The following is a 19,299-nucleotide window of genomic DNA, read 5'->3' as shown; positions in this document are numbered from 1 at the left end:
AGATCCTCCTGTGAGCCCAGACAAGCTTCTGAAGAAGCGGGTTCAGAGACTGACTATTTGGCGGATTGGAAACGAGCAGACCTGGGGGCGCTGCTGGAACCCTGTGGTTCTCAAGGGGACCGAAAAGAGGCCGAGTAAAGGGAGCAGTGAGCTGAGCTAGGGGGGAGGAAGAAAAAGACGGGGGAAAGAAGAAAAGAAAAGAAGCCATTCTTGTGTTTGAAAACCCAGTTGTGATAACGGAGTTGAATATCGACGAGGGAACATCCGTTTATAAGCAGAATGGACCAGCTGAAGCGTGTTGGACAGGAAACACAGAGATCGATGCATCGGAACCAACCTTGGCTGCAAGTTTTATAGCAACTCCATCGTTAAGCTGTATTCAAACAGTTGAACTAAATCTACTTCTAGATCTTACATATTTCACCTTTCCTAAGGTATTTACCTTTCAAAAGTCACCTCTCAGAGGATCAGCCTGCCATAGAAGTGTGGCACGTAAGTCCCACGTTCTCACCTTTCATGGAAAAATCTCGCCCTTCTGCTTGATAAATTAAGACATTTCTGATAAATTAAGACTCATTTGGCTGTGGCACAGTGCCCGGGGGTGTAAATATGCTCTCCTCTCGGATTCCCATCACGGGAACAATGGGAAGAACTGAATCCTTCAGTAGACGTAGTCTTGTACACGATTTCATGGAGGAGGGAGGAGGACAAATTCCACATTTATTTCCATTATGTCCTCCATTAAAGGGTCTTTAAATTATTATCTGTTTATTATGCTTTGATTAATTATGTGCAAGTAGATGCAGATATAGCACAATCCACAAGAAGTATTTTTAATACAGATTTGGGTTCAAAAGAAAAACATCAGACTTCAATGTTTATACCTGCATTTGGTACAGAGAAGCATGGTAGGAAAATCAAGAAGATACTAAATATATAAAGATGTTGTATTGGAATAAAATTTTATGAGAGACACGGGATGGCAATCACAAATTCAAGGAAATAAAAGATCAAAGGAAAATCTTTCACAGAAGTTTAACAAGGGCTTTCTCTTCTCTCTCTTTCTCAAGAGATGTTGGTAAGTATTAAATTACTATAGTTTTAAAATTCCTTTGATATAAGTTACTCTATCCTTCAGAAAAATTGAACCTTATGAAGAAAAATGTTATATGTCCACTGAAAAAAAAAATGTGAGGGGGAATATCGAATTTATCAAAATTCTGTTGGCGGTTAAGAATGCCCCCAAAGCAATTGAACTGTACAAAGGAGACCGAATAAAGAGGTCCTTCCAGAGCCTGGGTAGCTCAGTCGGTAGAGCATCAGACTTTTAATCTGAGGGTCCAGGGTTCAAGTCCCTGTCCAGGCGTTGTAGACTTGTGTTTCTATGGGCCAGTGGTACTTAAACTTTTCTCCCAAGAAAATTTGGGTTAAACTTTGATGACTTTTATCTACCTACAGTGAGCAAATGCCAAGAAGTCAGTTACCTTCAGCCTTAAGTAGTGGTTGAGATTTGATATTCTGTTCCAAACAAAAGATGATTTTAGCAGTTTTTAATAATAGAGACTTCCTGAGGAACACAGTACAAAACCCTTATAGCCCATGAAATATAAGAAAGCTATCCCTCTAGACTAGGGTGTTTTAGAAAAGGAACTGGAAACTACATTTGTTGGGTAAAGTATTCTCTGGGTCAGGACCTTTAGATTTTCAGTTATTCACTCTCACAACTGAGCTACTTGGCAGATGGGAAAGCCCTCCACTAAACCATGGAAATGTCACATTCTAATGATAAACCCAAATGGTAGGGAGTTATTTCACAAATACTGCAGTATGATCTTTAGGTGAAATGCTCACCCTACCCAGAAATATTGGCATACTTTACCATACGTTTCTGCAATTTTGTCCTGTTGTGTGTTGATGGTGCAATTTCTTGCTCAGTGGATTGTATTTCTCTTTAGAAATATACATTCCCCCCCTCCCTCTCTGTGGAAGGATTGTACTTCCCATGCCATTTGAAGATTATGTGATGGTCTACATAGAAAATCCTAAGTAACCTAAAAACAAACAAACAAAGAAAAATCCTCCTGGAACTAATAATTATGTTCAGCAAAGTCACAGAATAGGAGATCAAAATAGAAAAATCAATTGTATTTTTATATACTAACAATAAACATGTGGACCCCAGAATTAAAAGACAGTACTTTTTTTAAAAAAGGAAAGGAACACTTAGATGAAAATCTATCCAGACATGTGAACATGTACATGCTGGAAAGAACAAAACTATAAAATTCTGATGAAATAAATCAAAGACCTAAATAAGTGGAGAGAGATTCTGGGATTATAAAACTCAACATAGCTAAGATGTCAACTCTCCTGAAAATGATATAGAGGTTTAACATAATTTAACATAATTCCTATCAAGATCCAGGTAAGATTTTTTTGTAGCTATAGACATGACTATTCTAAAATTTATATAGGAAGACAAATGAGTTAGAATAACTAGAATGATTCTGAAAAAAAGGAATAAAGTGGAAGAAAACATTCTTATTATTTCAAGACTTATTATACAGCCACAGTAATAAAGAGTGTACATTTTTGGCAGAGGGATAGATATATGTCGATGAAAGAGTATAGAGAATCCAGAAAGCACCACATGCAAGTACATCTAAATTATTTTTTACAGAAGTGCAGAAGCAATTCAGTAGAGGAAGAAAAGTCTTTTCACAAGATTGGGGTGGAGCAATCCATAGGCAAAAGAAGCCAACTGCAGCCTAAACCTCACACTTTATTTAAAAAGTAACTGAAAATGGTTCATACATTTAAAATAAAATATAAAACTCTAAAACTTTTAGAAAAAATATGAGAAAATTTGGGGGACCTGGGGCTTGGTGGAGAGTTCCTAGACATAACACCAAATACACAATCCATAAAAGACAAATTTGACTAACTGGATTTCATCAAAATTAAAAACTTTTGCTCTGCAAAGGACTCTGTGAAGAAAATTAAAAAAGCAAGCTACAGACTGGGAGAAAATATTTGCAAATCACATATCTGGCTAAGATGTATCTAGAATATCCAAAGACCTCTCAAAACTCCACATTAAAACAACACTCAATCCAATTCGAAAATGGGCAAAAAACATGAAAAGACATTTCACCAAAGAGGATACACAAATGGGAAATAAGCACATGAAAAGATGCTCAATATCACTAGTCATTTAGGAAATATATATTAAGACCATGGTGAGATATCACAACACACCTATTGTAAGAGATAAAATAACAAATGGTAACAACTGCCAAAGGTTGGTAAGAATACAGAGAAACTGGATCTGTTATACATTGCTCATAGGAATGTAGAATGGTGTAGCCACTCTGAAAAGTAGTTTGTCAGTTTCTTAAAGAACTAAACACACACTTACCATACAACTCAGCAATTCCACTCCTAGGCATTTATCCCAGAACAAAGAAAACTTATATCCACACAAAACCCTGTGCATTATTATTTATAGGAGCTTTATTTGTAATAGTTCAAACCTGAAAACAACCAAAATGTTCCTTAATAGGTGAATAGGTTAAACAAGCTGTGGTCCATCTATACTATGGATTACTACTCAAAAGTAAAAAAAATGAACTATTGATACATGCCACCTTGATACATTATCTTTGCAACTTCATGTGAATTTATAACTATAAGTATAATTACTTCATGTGAATTTATAATTATTTATGATTATTTCATTGAAATAATATATTTATTATATAATATAAACACTTCCTCTTCCTCATGAACTTGGCCATGTGACTTGGTTTGACTAATGAAATGTCCGTGGAAATGTCCAGTCTGACATATCAGAGAAGTTAAGAACCATTATGTGGGGAATTAGGTAGAAGAGCCCTTGGTAATCAAATCACTTGGTTCATAGATAGGTGAGTTCTGTATGGTGCTGTGAGCTTTAAATGAACTGCTGTGACACAATCTCCCACTCAGAAGTAACCCTGCAAGATAGTGGTGAAAAGAAATCCTCCCAGTGGTTAGAGCTTTAGATGGTTCATTTGATGTTCCTCTTTACATGGAGAGAGAAGTGGCCTAAGATAAAGCTGTATATGGAATCCTAGGCAAAAGGGAATGGTTGGCTGGAAGATCAGGAATCTGAAAAGAGTAAGCTTTGAAGATTAGAGACCAGAGGTGTGGAGAAATGCATGTGGATTGACTTGTGGGAATTGTCACAATGTTGAGGATCTTTTATCATATATTAATACCTACCAGATAAAATCTACTTCAGAACAGCCACTGAACAATTAGCTGGACAGATCAACTCATCCAGTAGATGTCATCACCCTCAGACATCAATAACAGGAATTTCTTATTTTAAAATATTATTAAAAGATTGAAGGAAGGTTTTTTACCCTCTTTTTTTTTTTTTTTTTTCTTCTCGGTGTGGGGCTGAAGTGTGGTGAGTCATGTCTCCAAGTATCTCAAATGATCCAAATACTTTAAGGTTGAAATTTCCAGTATACAAACATCTAACTGATTGTAGAGAGCCATAAACCACAGCTAGGAAGAGTAAATGCTGAATGAATGGGGTAACACTGCAACCAGTGTACTGTGACAACACAGCAAAGGAAGGTGAGAATTATTCATCCTAGAAGAAATGTTAGGGGAACTTAATAGACAAATCGTTTGAAGTAGTCACAGAAAATGGAGGGCAGACTGCATTTGTCCAAAACCTTTGGATCCATTGATCCCAACATTTGAACAAAAGCTTGAAGGAGGCCAGGGAGTAAATCTTATATACATCTGAGGTAAGAATTCTCTACACAGAGGGAACAGCATCAGAACAATATGTTGGACATGGTAAAATAGAGGAATAAAAGCAAAATATTCTCTAAGAGGTGAGGGCAGATACCTACTTAGTCACCCAGGCAAGAATCCTTCAGCAGAAGAGGAGAAAAAGAATCCACATCACAACTGTGAAATAGAGGTGGAAAAAAAAAAAAAACAAAACCCCGAATCAGAGAGGACTGTTTAGAATAAGTGTGATTTCCCTTCACTAACTGCAGGAATAATCACAGATAGGGGCATGTGTAGTGTAGTCTCTGGGAGAGTTAACACTGTGTCCTGTTTGATACCAAAAAAATGCTGGTGGCATTAGAACCATTTCCTTAATTCTTTGACCACTGTGGAACGGTCAGTGTCTTTCACATCTTCCTTATCTGACTCTAAAAGGAAGAGACATTTCGAATACCATTATATAAGTGACAGTGTTTTTGAAATCACTCAGAAGTGAATGGGTAAAATCAATGTAAAAAAAGGTCATGAATGGTATTTTAATAAATGAAATAGAAGGTATAGGAATAGAAATAGGAAATATCAGAATAAACCCATGCAGTAAAATACTGTTTGGTAGAGTTTGGCCTCTCTGTCTCTCCAAATATCTATCATCTATCTATAGCTATATCGATATTGGTATAGATGATTAATAGACAGATAGATAGAGGTAGATTCAGATAGTTATCTTTCTCATTTATTAACCAAATATAAAAGGTGGGAGGATGGATAAATTAGGATTATGGGGCTAACATACATATACTAATGTATGTTAAATGTATATAAACATATAACATATAAACTATATGAATTATATAATCACCAATATATATATAAAATATATAATGACAAAACACCTACCAAATACCAAGGGAGGTCTATTCAACATTCTGTAATAACATACATGGTAACAGGATCCGAAGATAAACAGACATATGTATGAATCATTGAGCAGATTCTGCACAGCCAGACAATCACAACACTCTAATCAAATTTACTCCGATAAGAAATAGAAATTAAATTTAAAAAACAAACATAAGTAAGGAGACATAAACTTCTGGGGGCTTGTCCCAGCACACTGCACTCTAATTTACAACCTCGGAACACTACCGCCAGGAAGACTCTGTTGCCCTAGTAACAATAGTTGAGAACGTAATACTGCTGCCGTCTTGTGGCTGTTTCCCACAACAGCAGCTTTAAACTCAGTGCTAATGGTTGCTTAATAGTCACAAGGACTGCAGGGCTGTAAATGACACCTGCCCTCAAAAAATGCCCTGGGGTAGGGAATAGGCAAGAAAATTCAACACATGACAAATTTTTCAAGAAGACAATATGAAGAGGGAAGTTGTAGTCACAGTTTTACAAAAAAAAGGAAAAGAAAAAAAAGGACATATATATGTCCTATATATATATAAATCTCTCTCTCTCATATGTATAAATGTATATATATATATATATATATATATATATATACACATACATTTGTTTGCATATTATATTGAGTTGTGACTTAAAATGTATTTCGACACTGAGTTGCAGTCAGAAAAGTTTTGAAAAAAGACTTTCTTGAGAGGGTACAATTTGAAGATGGCAGCATCTCCCTGAGATGACAAAGATCTCGGGGTGGGGGGTCGGGGTAAGAGCCCCAAAGGAATAATGGAGTTTCGCTTTCCTTGGCTGGGGTAGCTGCATAGCTGGGCTCAGGTAGGGCAGTGCGCGTGGCTGCAGACCCGAGGAGGGTACTCTGCTGGTGCGAGCTGCTAAGCTCGCCACTCCACCATCGCTCCTTAAGTTTTATTGTGGACGGGGACATGGAGTACAAGGAGAAAAAACAAACAAACAAAAACACACTAGCATACAAGCCTCGGCCTAGCCATGTGACTGAAGGAACACTCTACGCTCACTCTCCAAAAGCTGCCAGTACTAAAGAGAAAAGATTTACAACCTTCCAGACCGGCCCCTTCTAGCGTCATCGCAGAGGCAGCTGCAAATGAGAGCTGTGTCCAGGAACTTCCCAAAGGCTCTGCTTTCTAATATAAGCCTCGAGAAAAGGAAGGTCCTATCTTTTAAAAAATTTGTTTAGTCCAAACGGCCCCAAACGAGATACAATCGAAATTGTGACCCCCGTGTAATAATTTGAGAAACAAATTGGGTTAACTCTATTACAGGCACACCGTCCTGAAAATCTTGCGCCCTTGCGAGCAAACAAAATGCCTCTCTTTTACTCAAAGTGTTGTCTAAGATTTTTCGACAGGTAACAGAGGAGATGGTTAACACGTTTCCTTTCCGGCGGCAGCAGAGTTGGCTCCACGACTTCCGCTCTTCTCCCCGAGAAGGGTCCACCCAGAGTTTTGCTCCGCGGGCTCTTCCTCTGCTCCGAGAGGCTAGCGGCTCCAGGGAGTTGGGAGGGGTGCTGGCGAGGGGGTTCAATGACGAGCTTGGGCACTCTTGGGCAGGTTGGAAAATTGCAGACCCGAAGGTGATGACCCGAGGTCATCTGGTTGCGGAAGAGCTGATCTCTTACGTGCCTCGAGAGAGAGGGGCGACGAAAACCATCAGAAAGAAAGGAAATCGAAAAAAATGTTCAGCGCAGAAACGGTGACATAATCATCGAAGGGAAGAACAGTGGTAGCTTTACAAGGTGAAGCAGAGTGGCGCAGCGGAAGCGTGCTGGGCCCATAACCCAGAGGTCGATGGATCGAAACCATCCTCTGCTACAGAGCTTTTCCGTCCCTTGCTCAACTTTACTCCAACTAGGCTACAAGCACGCACAAAAACCGAATCAATTTCTACCTCTTCCATGTTCAACCAGTTGACATCCACGAGTTTGAGAATCCGCTAGTTTGGCTTCTTGCTTCCCACCTTACTTTGAAATCCCACCATTCTCTCACTAGGCAGTTCCAAAACTCTTCTACCTGTCTGAAGGGACACACTGCCCCGAATTGTAAACTTCCTTCCATCCCTGGTGTCCAGTAGAGGAGCAATGGAAATATTCCTTCAGTGGAGGTGGTCTTATATCAATATACTGTATGCGACCTCTTGGAGAAAGAGGTGATACATTCCATATTTACCTCTGTTACAACTTCCAGTAAAGGGCCTTTCAAATTTATTATGTCCTTACGATGTTTTGATTGATTGCATTCTATTAGTAAATGCAAATATAAATGAAACCAAAATAATTAATTATAACAGATTTGTGGTTCCGTCACATATCAAAATTTCAGATTTCAGTGTCTGTACCTCTATTTGGTGCAGACTAGTATAGTAGGACGATCGAATAAAGACTTTAAGCGTAAACATACATTATATTGAGGAAAATTCTGTGCAAATACAAATTCAAGGAGAAAGAGATCGATGAAGTGGGATATGTCTGGACCCATTTTTGGACAGTGTGGGTTTTGAATGGAACTCGTTCTCCGAGTTCCTTAACTTAACAACCTTAAAATGACCTTTCTTGAAAGAATCGTATTCAATCCGTGCCATTTTTATCGTTATTGGAAGGAATGGTATTAGAAATCTTAAAACGTTATTCGTTTTTGAATTTCTCAGAATGTTAGTGCCCTAGTTCACTCTGGCTTGGCCTGAATATTCAGCCGCACATTAAATCTCCCACTTCTTTGCTCCCCTCCTGGAGCTCCGACCCCACTGGGCTAGGTGAGGATCGCGATTGGAGAGGGTGGCCGGGGCGGGGGGGCGGGGGGGTTGCTGAGCGAGGGACAAAGCCGGGTGCCTGCGGAGGCGCTCAGGTTCTCGGTCGGTAGACAAGAAATCCCTTTGGCCCCCTCCGGAGCCTCGAGACCCCGCCACGGTGCCATCGTACCTGCATACTCAAAGTGCGAACAATCGGAGGGCGACACACATTCAGCCTCGGGGAGGCGACCCTGGATGGTGGCTGCGTCCGGAGCTTGTCATCCCGGAGGCAAATGACTGACACCTACTGGCTGCAGAAAGGAAAGGGCAAAGGAAAGGAAGAAGGGCGGGAATCCCCAAGCAGCAAACCCGGCCTCCGTTATTCCCCGCTGCTGGCGCCACGAACGCCGTCTGGGCTGCCCAGGTCCACGCGCCCGGGTCTCCGGTCCCGCGCTCCCGCCAGCGCCCCGCCCCCCGCCCCCGATCTCCACCGACTCACGCTGAGGGGCTCGGACTGCCCTCCCTACTCCGACTCCGTGGGACGGACGGGCGGACGGATCGGTGCCGGGGCCGGGAGCCGGAGTCTGGAGACCCGGCGCCTGCTCGACTCTAGCTCTGGGACTCCGGCCGCGCGCTTCCTCTCCAATCCCTCTCCTCGTGCCGCGCGCTGCAACCCGGGGAGGAGAGAAAAGTGGCCAGAGCGGCCAGCTTAGGCCTCAAACTAGCAGAGCAGGCTACGGGGGCTGCCGAGGTCCCGCGTGTCCTCTGTTTCCACCGGCCGCTCACTTTCGGATGCAGGACCTGGAGGGCGAGGAGCGCCCCGAGACCCTTTCACTTTGCTCGCGCAGGGATCCCAACCGTCACCGGAACACTTCGACTGCGGCTGAGTCAGCAGGCGTCAGAAACCTCGGGAGCCCAAACCCGAAGTCAGAGTCACCGACTCCGCCTCACTGCTCCACATGGGCACTTACGTGGGCAAGCTGGGACTCTCGCCGTCATCCCCAGCAGAGGGGCGCACAGACTTGTCGGAGAGGCCCTTGAACGGCCGGCCAGCTCAGCCCCTTCATCAGGTCCCCCGGGTTCAGCACGTCCATCGTGCCCACCCTGCCCCTCGGCACAGACCTGCGAGGCGGCTGCCGAACGGGGATCCTACCAGTCCCAACGCGTGGGTGGTCAACGAGGCTTGGAGGCGCTTTCCCATGAACAGGTCCCGGAGCTCCATCATGGGGCCTCTTCCCTCAGACGGGTGGGAAAGTTACTTCAAGCGGAGTATCTGGTCTCTTCGGCACCCCAGGGCAATATGGAGCCCGGTGACCATCAAACTCGCTCCTCGTGAGCGGACAGCGCCCCCCTCCACTGCCCCAGCAGAGGAAACGAACTCTGCAGGGGTCTCACCTTCTGAGAAGCCCCCAGACCCATGTGCGAAGGAGACAGTGCTGAGGGCCCTCAGAGAGTGCAAGAAGGGGAAAGTGAGGTGGGAAGAACGACTGTTCCATGAGAGCTTGGACAGTAAGAGAAGGATTCCAGAGACCAGACCATCTGCGTTTAAGCCTCTGACGAAAAATGGAGTCCTCACTTCTTTCGTGCCCAGGCCTGGGCCTCTGCAGAGAAGCCTCGACTGCTGGGGCTCAGATCACAGCTTGAATAACAGGCCCAGCTGCTCCTCCATGGACTCCTTGGCCAGCACACACACAGGTGGCCCCCTTAGCTCCCAAAGAAATGCTATTACAAGCTCTTACAGCTCTTCTAGAGATATCTCTGAGCCTTGGAAGAGAAGTATTCCAGTACATCACTCCAGATACCAGAGTGGCCAATAACAAGGAAAGAACATGGTCATCCGTCTCACTCTCCAGTCCCACCGGTATCAGATGAGTCCCGAGAAACATCTGGCAGCTCTGGGCAGCAAAATCAGATTCCCCTGCTTCTATCAAGCCCTGGCAGCCTGCTGTCCCTGACTCCACCTCCTCAGCTTGGTTATGCAGTCCCTGAAGACCTGGCCTTAGGGAAGAAAGCTGGACTCCAACGGAGCAACAAAGCCAGAGAGGATACGACTGAGGTCACCACAGACTCTGTCCCTGACACTTGGTCTGCTCTTCAGCCTTCCCTGTCCCAGGGCACTGATCCTCCGCTGGAAAGCTTACATGAAATGCAGAAGTCTCCAAGTCCACTGGCCTTCCCACAACCTACCGGAGAGGCAATCAGTGTGGCCCACTCGCCTCTGAAGACAGCGAGCCTGCTGGCCCCACGTGGGTGCTCACAGTCAGAGCCCCTTTCAGGCACCTCTTCAGACTCAAAACCCACAACTACTTTCATCCTTCTGACCCTTGTTTTCCCACATCACCAGGCACTGACACCACGTGGCCACCTTCAACGTCTCAGGCTGCCATACCCTGAGATTCACCTGCCATTATCCCTGCAGCACCCACTATGCAAAGCACTTTGTTTGGATTGATGAGCAGCTCAGGTCCCCATCTTCCTGCATCTGCACCTCCTGTTGCAACTTCTGCTGAACGCTTGTCAAAACCCATTTTGGGGCTCCCAGCCAATAGTGAGATAGGAGGCTCCTCATATTCCAGAATTTCAAGCACAGCTGCAGCATCTTACAGCATCTTACACCTCCGGGTATCTCAACTCCCACCTTCAAGCCTATCTTTGGCAGCATAAGACCACTTAAAACTATGCCCGTGAGAGCTCCTTTCTCTTTCAAGCAGACCTCTCCTCCACCTACTCCTGCTTCTACCCGTCTCTTCCATGGCCTGGTCAAGGCTGCCTCTGTAGTCGTGTCCACCACCCCAGCCAGCACATCCAAGGGCTCTTTTAAGCCACCTTTGGATTTTGGTGTAGTGAATGTTACCAGTACCATGGGCAACACTTGCTCCATCCCTTCCACTTGTCCCCCTTTCCCTCTCGGGGCTGCCTGTGCCTTCAGGGCCAGCTTCTCCCCAGCTGCAGGCTTCACTTTCCCACTATGCCAGCGTCCTACTGTGCACACAGTCACCATCTTTAGCCAGGTTCTTCCCAGTGCTGTCCAGATATCCCCTACCAGGAGCACTGCCAATTGTAGCGCTGTGGGTAGCCCTCTGGCAACTTCAGCCCTAGTAACCACCAACCAGCCTGCATTGTCATCCAGGATCTCCAGTTCGACCGCAGCATTCACAATTCCCTTGGAGTCAAGCTCAAGGCCACCTTTCCCACTATCCCTGGGAGCCACTCCCCAACCTGCGTTTGGGGCTGCATATGTGCAGAAGCAAGAAGTCCCCCAACCAGCCCTTGGCCCAAGCTTCAGTAGCTCTTTCATTTTTGGAAACTCACCAGTGGCCTCCTCAATCCCAACACCGACTCCAGCCCAGCCATCCTTCAGCGGTACCACGCAGTCAGCCTTTGGGGGTTTGGCACCATCGGCCTCCACCTTTCACGTCCCCGCCAGCTTCCGGCCGGCCTTTGGCAGCACTCCAGTAGGTTCCCTTCGGTCAAGCTAATACGAACGGTTTGGGAGTTGTCACCCCAACCCACCGGAGTGGGGCTTGTGGCTCAGTGTTTGGCAGCACAGCCCCACGACCTTTTGACTTTGGGGGATTGGTGACCCCTATAGACTGTGAGGAGACTGGGATGGGCGTCACTGCCCCAGACATGAGCTCCAACCCTGGAGCATTCAGCACTGGAGCAGAGCCAAGTGGGACCACTAGCAGCATCACACCGTTGGGAAAAGGCTGCAGCCCAAACAACCAGAGCCGGACCAGCAAAAGGACACACATTTTGCCTTGGGGAAGGCCAGCATTTCTGCAAGAAAAACTATGTTTGGGGACCCCTCCATGGCCCTGTCTCAGAGCACCCCTGTCACTCAGGCAGCAGCCTTGGCTTTGGGATGCCCTCTTCACTGCCCCAGGGCTCTGTTGGGAGAAGATCTTTCAGATTGTCAGCCCCTTCATTTTCCATTGGCGCAAAATCAAAAACCCCAAAGAATAGGGAGCAAGGGCATTCCCGAAGGCCTCATGCCCACAAGAAATAACTTGTGTTCCTTGCCATTCGTACTCTGATTTGGACCTCAGCATAGTGAAGTGCCTCATTCACTTCTAATTCTCTACAGCAAAAACACCCCAGATCTAAGGTGAGAGCTTTATACATTCACCTTGTGGTCCTAACCTACATTCTAGAGGAAAATGAAGGACTAAAGTATCTAGTGGTGATAGCAGAATGAAACTGAGTGGACCCAAAGCTTTGGAATTGAACGGAGCCTTGCCTTCCCCTCCCTACCCACTCCTTTCTGTGTCAAGGGTGAGCTCAGTCAGGACACTGCCTCCTGCTTTTTTCTCTGGGAACAGACGTGCCAGGGAGGCAAAAAGTACAACCCATATTCTCTTGCCTCTTTGGGAGGAGGAATAGATTCTCTCTAAATCTTAGCCTGCTTTTATTTGGCTCAAAGAAGTGGTTCCTTTATCTGGTCCCCCCAGGGAGGCCGATTCCTCATTTCTTGCTATTTTGCTCCTCAGTTGGTTCTTGGGGCAGATTTTTTTTTAATTTAATTTATTTATTTTGGAGAAGCTTTTAATGCAGCTTGACCTTGAAGCCAACTTCTCCTTGAGGATCAGTGGTCTACCCATGAGAGCATCCGTGGGAGGGCCAGGGGAGGAAAAAAGAGAGTGGTGCAACCTTGCTTCTTTTCTTTACACCATAGGTCATAATTCCTCCATAATTACGAGTGAGAAATGCTCGATTAGGGAACCCAAGCTTCTGCTTTTCTTTTAATTTGTACCTTATAAAATCACCCTCTACCTCACATCTCTCCCAGATAGGGTGGGTAGGGCAGGAAAACTCTTGGGCCTGAGAACAAAGGGAGAAAGGGAGGAAGAGCAGATACCTAAGCTGACCTCTGTACTGTAACCAATGGGAGGTCTATGAGTAGCTACGACATATTCCTTAGCACGTATCATCCTGATGGAAAAAAAAGAAAAGGCAAGAATGACTCCCTGAATACATCTATCTCCTGTTTTATGGATACCTTGGAAGAGACCGAATGGGAAAAATAAGCAATCTTAAATTGGTTAATAAAATAAAAATAAATTGTTGAAATGAGTTTATGATACAGGAATTGCTATAAAACTCATATCTATTCAGAGGCAGAAAGATATTAAGAATCTTGCCCAAGCTCAACCAGTTAGTGAAGGTTAGATTTGGGATTTCAACCCTATTGGCTCCAAAGTCTGTGTTCACTTCTCCCTCACTACAGCAAATCACCAAAGTCAGAACTCTAACCCAGGTATATACGACTCTAAATATCCATGCTGTTTCTACTTTGAAAGGCATTCCACAACCCAAGATTGCCATCTTACAGAGGGGGGCAAGAGGAAAAGTATTAGACAATTTCTACAGCTCTTTACATGATAATTTAACATTTATACAGTGATGACTATATACCTTGTATTGTGCTTTGCACCAGATATTCAGAGGTGAAGGAAAACTTCTGCTTTGGAGATTACAGTTTAGTGGGGAGACTGGTAAGTAAGCCAGTGATTCCATAACAAGTGACAGGTACTAAGGGAATGGAAGCAGGGCAGAAGGTCATCTTATCTAAGTCTTGAAACTTGAATTCTGTTTTACGGTGTGTGTTCTCCAGTTCTAGCAACTGGAGAAGGGTATTTCAGGCCAAAGACAAAACACGTGCAAAGGAGGGTCTGGAAGACAGAACGCATCTATCTGGATAACTTTCAAGGAGTCAGACATGGTTTGGGAGAAGAAGGGGCAGATCATGGATATGCTTATAGACTATATCGTGCAGTGTGCACAGGGTTCCAAATACAATGGAGAGTCATGGAAAGATTTTAAGTAGGAAAGAGACAAGCTTGGGTTTAGATTGCTCTAGCTGTCATGTGAGGGAGGAGTCAAATGGGGACAGGCTGGAGGCTTGGAAATGTGTGGGAGACTGCGGAGACACCAACAAAGATGAAAGATACAATACATTCCAACTAGGTAATTAATTACCTGGTTAACAGGATTTGTTAACCAGGTAGTTAAGAGTGGGCGTGGGGAGGCAGTAGAGAGAGGAGGGATTAAGAAGCAGGACTTGGTGACAGATTGCACCGTGTGGGCAGAGGAGATGGGCAGAATAAGGGTAAGGGGGAGTTGGAGAAGACCGACCCTTAGCCATCTGACTTGGAGGATGGAAAATGTAATTTTGGCACAATACCTGGAATTTTGTATAGACTGAGTGTGAAATGACTATGGAATATGAAGGAAATATTTGTCATATTCAATCATTCATTCACTCAAAAAATACTGGGCATCTGATACTGGTTACTAGGCACTCTTCTAATATTTGGGATGTTCTCAGTGACAGATAAAATTCCTGTTCTTGTGGAGTTTATGTTCTAGTAGGGGGTGTGATTAAAAAATAAACAATAAACATAATAGGAAATAACTACCATGTGAAAGAGATTGTAACCGGCATGGCAAAAATATAGAGCAGGGTAGGTGGATTAAGATGGCGCTACAGTTTCATCTGAGCTCTAATGAGAGGTTGACATCTGAGCAAAGACTTGAATTCACTGACAGACTTAGCCATGCCAGAGTATGAGGGAAGAGGATTCCAGGCAAAGAGAAAACCTGGTGGAAGTCCCCAAGAGTGAGATGTGGATCAAGTAGAGGCTTTGGGACAAATAAATGACATGACTTGACTCACTTTTAGGATTGTTCTGGCTGCTGGCTGAGATGGGACGGTAGAGGAGTGAAAGCGGGGAGACTGGGAGGAGGGTTCTGCAGGAATCCAGGTGGGATACAATGGTGGCCCAGCCGAGGACGCTTACAATGCAAGTGGTGAGAAGTGGTCAGATTTATATATATATATTTAATCGATTTGCTCTTAAAGGGGTTGTGAGGTGTGAGATGAAGAGAGGAATCCGGGATAAAGCAAAGGTTTTTGGTTAGAGCAAATGAATGTATGGAGTGTCTGGTGAGGGCTAGGGAAAGATTGGAGCATTGTCAATGTATCTTAGAATATCGAAACCTTGGGAAAAGGTGAGATCCCTTACGGGGAGGGTATAGAATATGAAAAAGAGGGCTAAATTCGTCGTTTTAGAACGGCAGGAAGTTAATGAACTTTTCAAATGCAGTTGGTACAAGTAGCTAAACTCTTCAAAGAAAAGAAAATTGCTTCATCTCATACAATTAACAAAAATGAATTCCAGATGGATTAAGGACTCTGATAGTATGAAATAAAATTATTTTAAAAATAATTTATTTTTATAAATTATTTTAAATAGGTAGGAGGAAGGAAGCCTCACTCGGGGACTTTGAATCTGATCTTTAGGGGGGGCTCAGAGTCGTCAGTTGGAGAGAGGCCCCCAAGAAGCAGAGTTCAATCAGGCCAAATGTTTTTTTTCTCTTTTTCTTTTTCCTAACTCCGAGATGGGGGAGAGTGAAATAGGAAGAATGTGGAGATTTAAAAAATTAACGTTACTTTTCGGTTGTTTCGGTTCTTTGTGTTCCGTCTCCTACTCCTCCCTCCCCGCCTCCCCCCGCCCCACCCCTCCGGCCCCCCAGCCCCCCGGCCCCCCGAGAATTTGAAGAAACCATTTTGTTTCCTTTTCATTTAATTGCCTACAGAGGAACAAACTAGCCGTGCGCTGGCCGGTTAGCTCAGTTGGTTAGAGGGTGGTGCTAATAACGCCAAGGTCGTGGGTTCGATCCCCGTACATGCCAATTTGTGCCACAAGGCTTCCCTCTTAGATCTCAACACAGGTGAGAGTTCTTCCAGTCTCAGGTCCACTGGGATGTCACAAGTAATGTCAGGATGAGAGACAAACCTCGCGCGGAGAAGTTCAAAAAAGTCTAGACACACATCTTTGAGTTCCCTCAAGGTTGAAGTCCTGGTTTGAATCCCATCTACAGGGCGAAAGGATAGTACTGAGTGACCAGCAAGGGAAATAGAGCTGCTTGGGGCATATTATTTTTCCACTGGGTAACTGATTCTTGCAAAGAAACTGACCCTATTGGGTTATTTTCGTCCAAAAATAAACTGGGAAACCATCCACACTTTCTACACTTCCACACTTGGGTCTTAACTAGTTCAGCGAAAGATGAAACACGATTTTTTTTATATGACGTGTGAAAAAAAATGTATTAATATCAACACAGTAGGAAAGAAAGAGCTTTGCCAACTGTCTCTTTATAACAGGGAAAGCGCTCCCAATGACCAAAGCTGGAACAGTTTGAACAACAGATAGTGTGGTTTTGGATTATCATCCAAAGTATAAAATACATATTCACGAGTCCATACTGATATAAATCAATCAATGAATACAGGAGAAGGGAAACATTTTCCTTACAGAAGAATTCCAACTAATATAAGTAAATACTCCCCCCCCCCCCCACCCCAGGAGATGAAGCTTAATCCCCTCCCTTCCGGTATATGGGCCATACTTAGTGACTAACTTCTAAATAGTAGAGTAGGAAGTAGGAAAAAAAATAGGAACTTCACAAGGGAGAAAAATGGCAAACACTACCTTCAAAATGATCAGGGTTGGCATCACCAATGGTAAGCTATGCTCCTATCATGTAACATCTGCTATGGTGCGATGGGACCAGTACTTTATCTCTGTGGTCTCCCACAAAAACCTATAACCCCAAACCAATCATGTAAAAAATATCAGACAAACCCAGATTGGAAAACAGTCAAGTATACTACAGAAATACTTCATCAACACTGAGAAACTGTCACAGACTAGAGGAGGCTGAATACAATGTAGGATCCTGGAAACAAAAGGGACATCAGTGTGAAAACTGATGTGATATAGACAAAGTCAGGAGTTTAGTTATTAGTAAAGTACCCACGTTGGTTTCTTAGTTTTAACAAAGGTACCATGGTAATGGAAGGAGCTAATATTAAGGGAAACTAGGTAATGGGTATAAGGCAATTCTCTGTATTGTCTTTGCAACTTTTCTAAAATTATTCCAAAATAAAAATTTCATTTTAAAAATTACAATAAGGAACATATCTCTTTGCCACCACTGAAATCAGTGTTGAGGCAAATGCCTGGTTGACAGTAGGTCCATGATAAGTAGTTGTTCAAAACTGAAGGAATGTGATATTGTTGTCTTATTTTGGTGAGGGACATGGCAGAGATATTTATATGGTTATCTGTGCTAGATGATGTATACTTGTCCTGCCAAATACTCTCCTAGAGTCCCATTCGCACACTGAAATGCAAACCAGACCAACGAGATTTGTCTTTAGCCTGTAAAAGACATCTGAAATGGAGCCATCTGGTTTATGTTGAACTTGAAGTTTGGTGGGTTTCTCTCACAAAGTTTCAAATCACACCCAAAGTGTTTTCTTTCCTATCTTGGCCCTAAACTATTTTCATTTGGGCCAATAAACATCTGAACCACTTCTCTTTGTTACATCCTGCCCCACAAAACCGGGTTTATCTATCACACCATGGTCCCATTATAAAATCCAAGTTTTTCAGAAAGAACAGCGGCCAGTTCAATGTTCTTTGGTGGGTTCTTCACAGAGCTCAGACTTCTCCCAGGTAATATTCATCATGCCTTCTTTTTTGTTCTTAAAGACTTCATAGATTACTTTAATGCTGGGTGGATTTGTGTGTGAGTGTGTGTGTGTGTGTGTGTGTGTGTGTAAGTTTTAGGCATCTCTGATATGCGTAAATGCAGGTGGTTCCTAATTTAACTTAGTCTTCCCATTAATACACATAATACCTGACACTTAAAATACAATAGGAGAGGTGTATTGCATTGGGCAGAAAATTTTAAATCATACAGATTTGATTACAACAAAGGAGTTCTTCAAATAGAAATGAGTGGAAAATGTGACCTACCTTTACAGAAGGCAGCTATAGCTGTTGAAATAAACAACAAAAGGAAACAAATTGCCTGCTATTGCAAGAGATACAGGCAGTTTCCTTACACTATTCTCTATCAGCTCAGGAAGCAATGTTGTGTACCTGGCCTAGATATAACACGCTTGTAGAAGTCTTATAGATTGAGGCTAGTCATAACCTACACTATCTGCCAGCACTCCCCAAAGAATTTGAGTAAATGAAAACAAGAAATAGAGATTTTACATTATTTTCTCAAGGTCACAAATACAATGACAGGTTTGGAACAAAGAACCAATGGAGCCTGGCATCACAGTCTGTGCTCTCAAGCATCATTCCATACTGCCTCTCATTCTCAAAGGAGAGGACAACTCTCTGATATTTATGCATTGATTGTTTATTTCAGGAACCAGGACCAGTTAAGAACTTTATGACATTTTTAAGTAAGACATATCTACCTAAGTTTTATATTGTCTATATCTCTGTGTCAAACATCGTTCTTAACGTGTATACATTTGCTGAATTCTTACCTTCTTTTTTCCTTTTGCATGCCTTTACCTGCCACATAGCTCCGATATCAATATTGGAAAGCACAGATCTCTTTTGTAAGATATTGCTTTTTCACAGTAAGAGTAGCAAAAGGTGTGGTGAAGTCCTTCAAAGTGCTCCAGTTCATGTTATGTTTCAAGACCGATAAGCACCGTCATTTCCCAATTGCAGATTTGAAACTGAGAAGTATCTCCTATAACGAAGTTGAAGAAGCTCCTAGAAGTGAAGTGGTTTGGCTACCTATTTCAAGGGTCCAGAGGCTCAGAAAGTTTTTCGTGTCTTGGCACAGCATGTAAACTTCTGTGCATATTTCAGGCGAGAGAAAGTAAAAGAACTTGATAGAAATTCTGAGAAATAGTCCCGAGACTCTAGCATTAGTCAAAAATTCTTGAGAAATGCATTGGTGAAACAGGAAAGTGACATCTACTTCAAATACTATCAGAATCAGCACTGTGTCATAATT

The 19,299-nt window shown here is 43.4% G+C and overlaps 2 protein-coding genes and 3 non-coding genes across 5 annotated transcripts; 4 read left to right on the top strand and 1 right to left on the bottom strand.

Annotated features, from left to right (window-relative positions):
- Nucleotides 1-1,293: 1,293 nt before the first annotated feature.
- TRNAK-UUU (transfer RNA lysine (anticodon UUU)) lies at nucleotides 1,294-1,366 on the top strand. Its single transcript has one exon. It is a non-coding gene; the product is annotated as a tRNA-Lys (tRNA).
- A 4,959-nt stretch (nucleotides 1,367-6,325) lies between these two features.
- Nucleotides 6,326-9,418, bottom strand: LOC137774106 (protein bassoon-like). Its single transcript, XM_068559221.1, has 5 exons — nucleotides 9,395-9,418; nucleotides 9,244-9,334; nucleotides 8,957-9,124; nucleotides 8,648-8,768; nucleotides 6,326-7,355 (listed from the first exon to the last, which is right to left on the bottom strand). Exons 1-4 carry the CDS (start codon nucleotides 9,416-9,418, stop codon nucleotides 8,689-8,691), a joined length of 363 nt encoding a protein of 120 aa, XP_068415322.1. The 3' UTR covers nucleotides 6,326-7,355; nucleotides 8,648-8,688.
- Nucleotides 7,473-7,544, top strand: TRNAM-CAU (transfer RNA methionine (anticodon CAU)). The gene has a single exon. It is a non-coding gene; the product is annotated as a tRNA-Met (tRNA).
- Nucleotides 9,417-12,466, top strand: LOC137773070 (POM121-like protein 2). Its single transcript, XM_068557456.1, is given in 7 exon segments — nucleotides 9,417-10,239; nucleotides 10,242-10,775; nucleotides 10,778-11,065; nucleotides 11,068-11,917; nucleotides 11,919-12,204; nucleotides 12,207-12,294; nucleotides 12,297-12,466. Coding segments are annotated over 7 exon segments (3,039 nt in total).
- A 3,612-nt stretch (nucleotides 12,467-16,078) lies between these two features.
- TRNAI-AAU (transfer RNA isoleucine (anticodon AAU)) lies at nucleotides 16,079-16,152 on the top strand. Its single transcript has one exon. It is a non-coding gene; the product is annotated as a tRNA-Ile (tRNA).
- The last annotated feature ends 3,147 nt before the right edge of the window (nucleotides 16,153-19,299 follow it).

This window comes from Eschrichtius robustus, chromosome 12 (genome assembly GCF_028021215.1).
Source record: "Eschrichtius robustus isolate mEscRob2 chromosome 12, mEscRob2.pri, whole genome shotgun sequence".
NCBI classification, from domain to species: domain Eukaryota; kingdom Metazoa; phylum Chordata; class Mammalia; order Artiodactyla; family Eschrichtiidae; genus Eschrichtius; species Eschrichtius robustus.
Note: the sequence above shows the minus strand (reverse complement) of the source record. Positions and strands in the feature narration are given on the sequence as shown.

Coding starts and splice junctions, on each gene's coding strand:
- LOC137774106 (XM_068559221.1), bottom strand. CDS start 9,418: ATGTGGAGCAGTGAGGCGGAGTCG. Junction 9,335..9,394: donor GGAGCAGTGAGGCGGAGTCG/GTGACTCTGACT, acceptor ACTCAGCCGCAG/TCGAAGTGTTCCGGTGACGG. Junction 8,769..8,956: donor GGCAGTCCGAGCCCCTCAGC/GTGAGTCGGTGG, acceptor TCCTTTCTGCAG/CCAGTAGGTGTCAGTCATTT.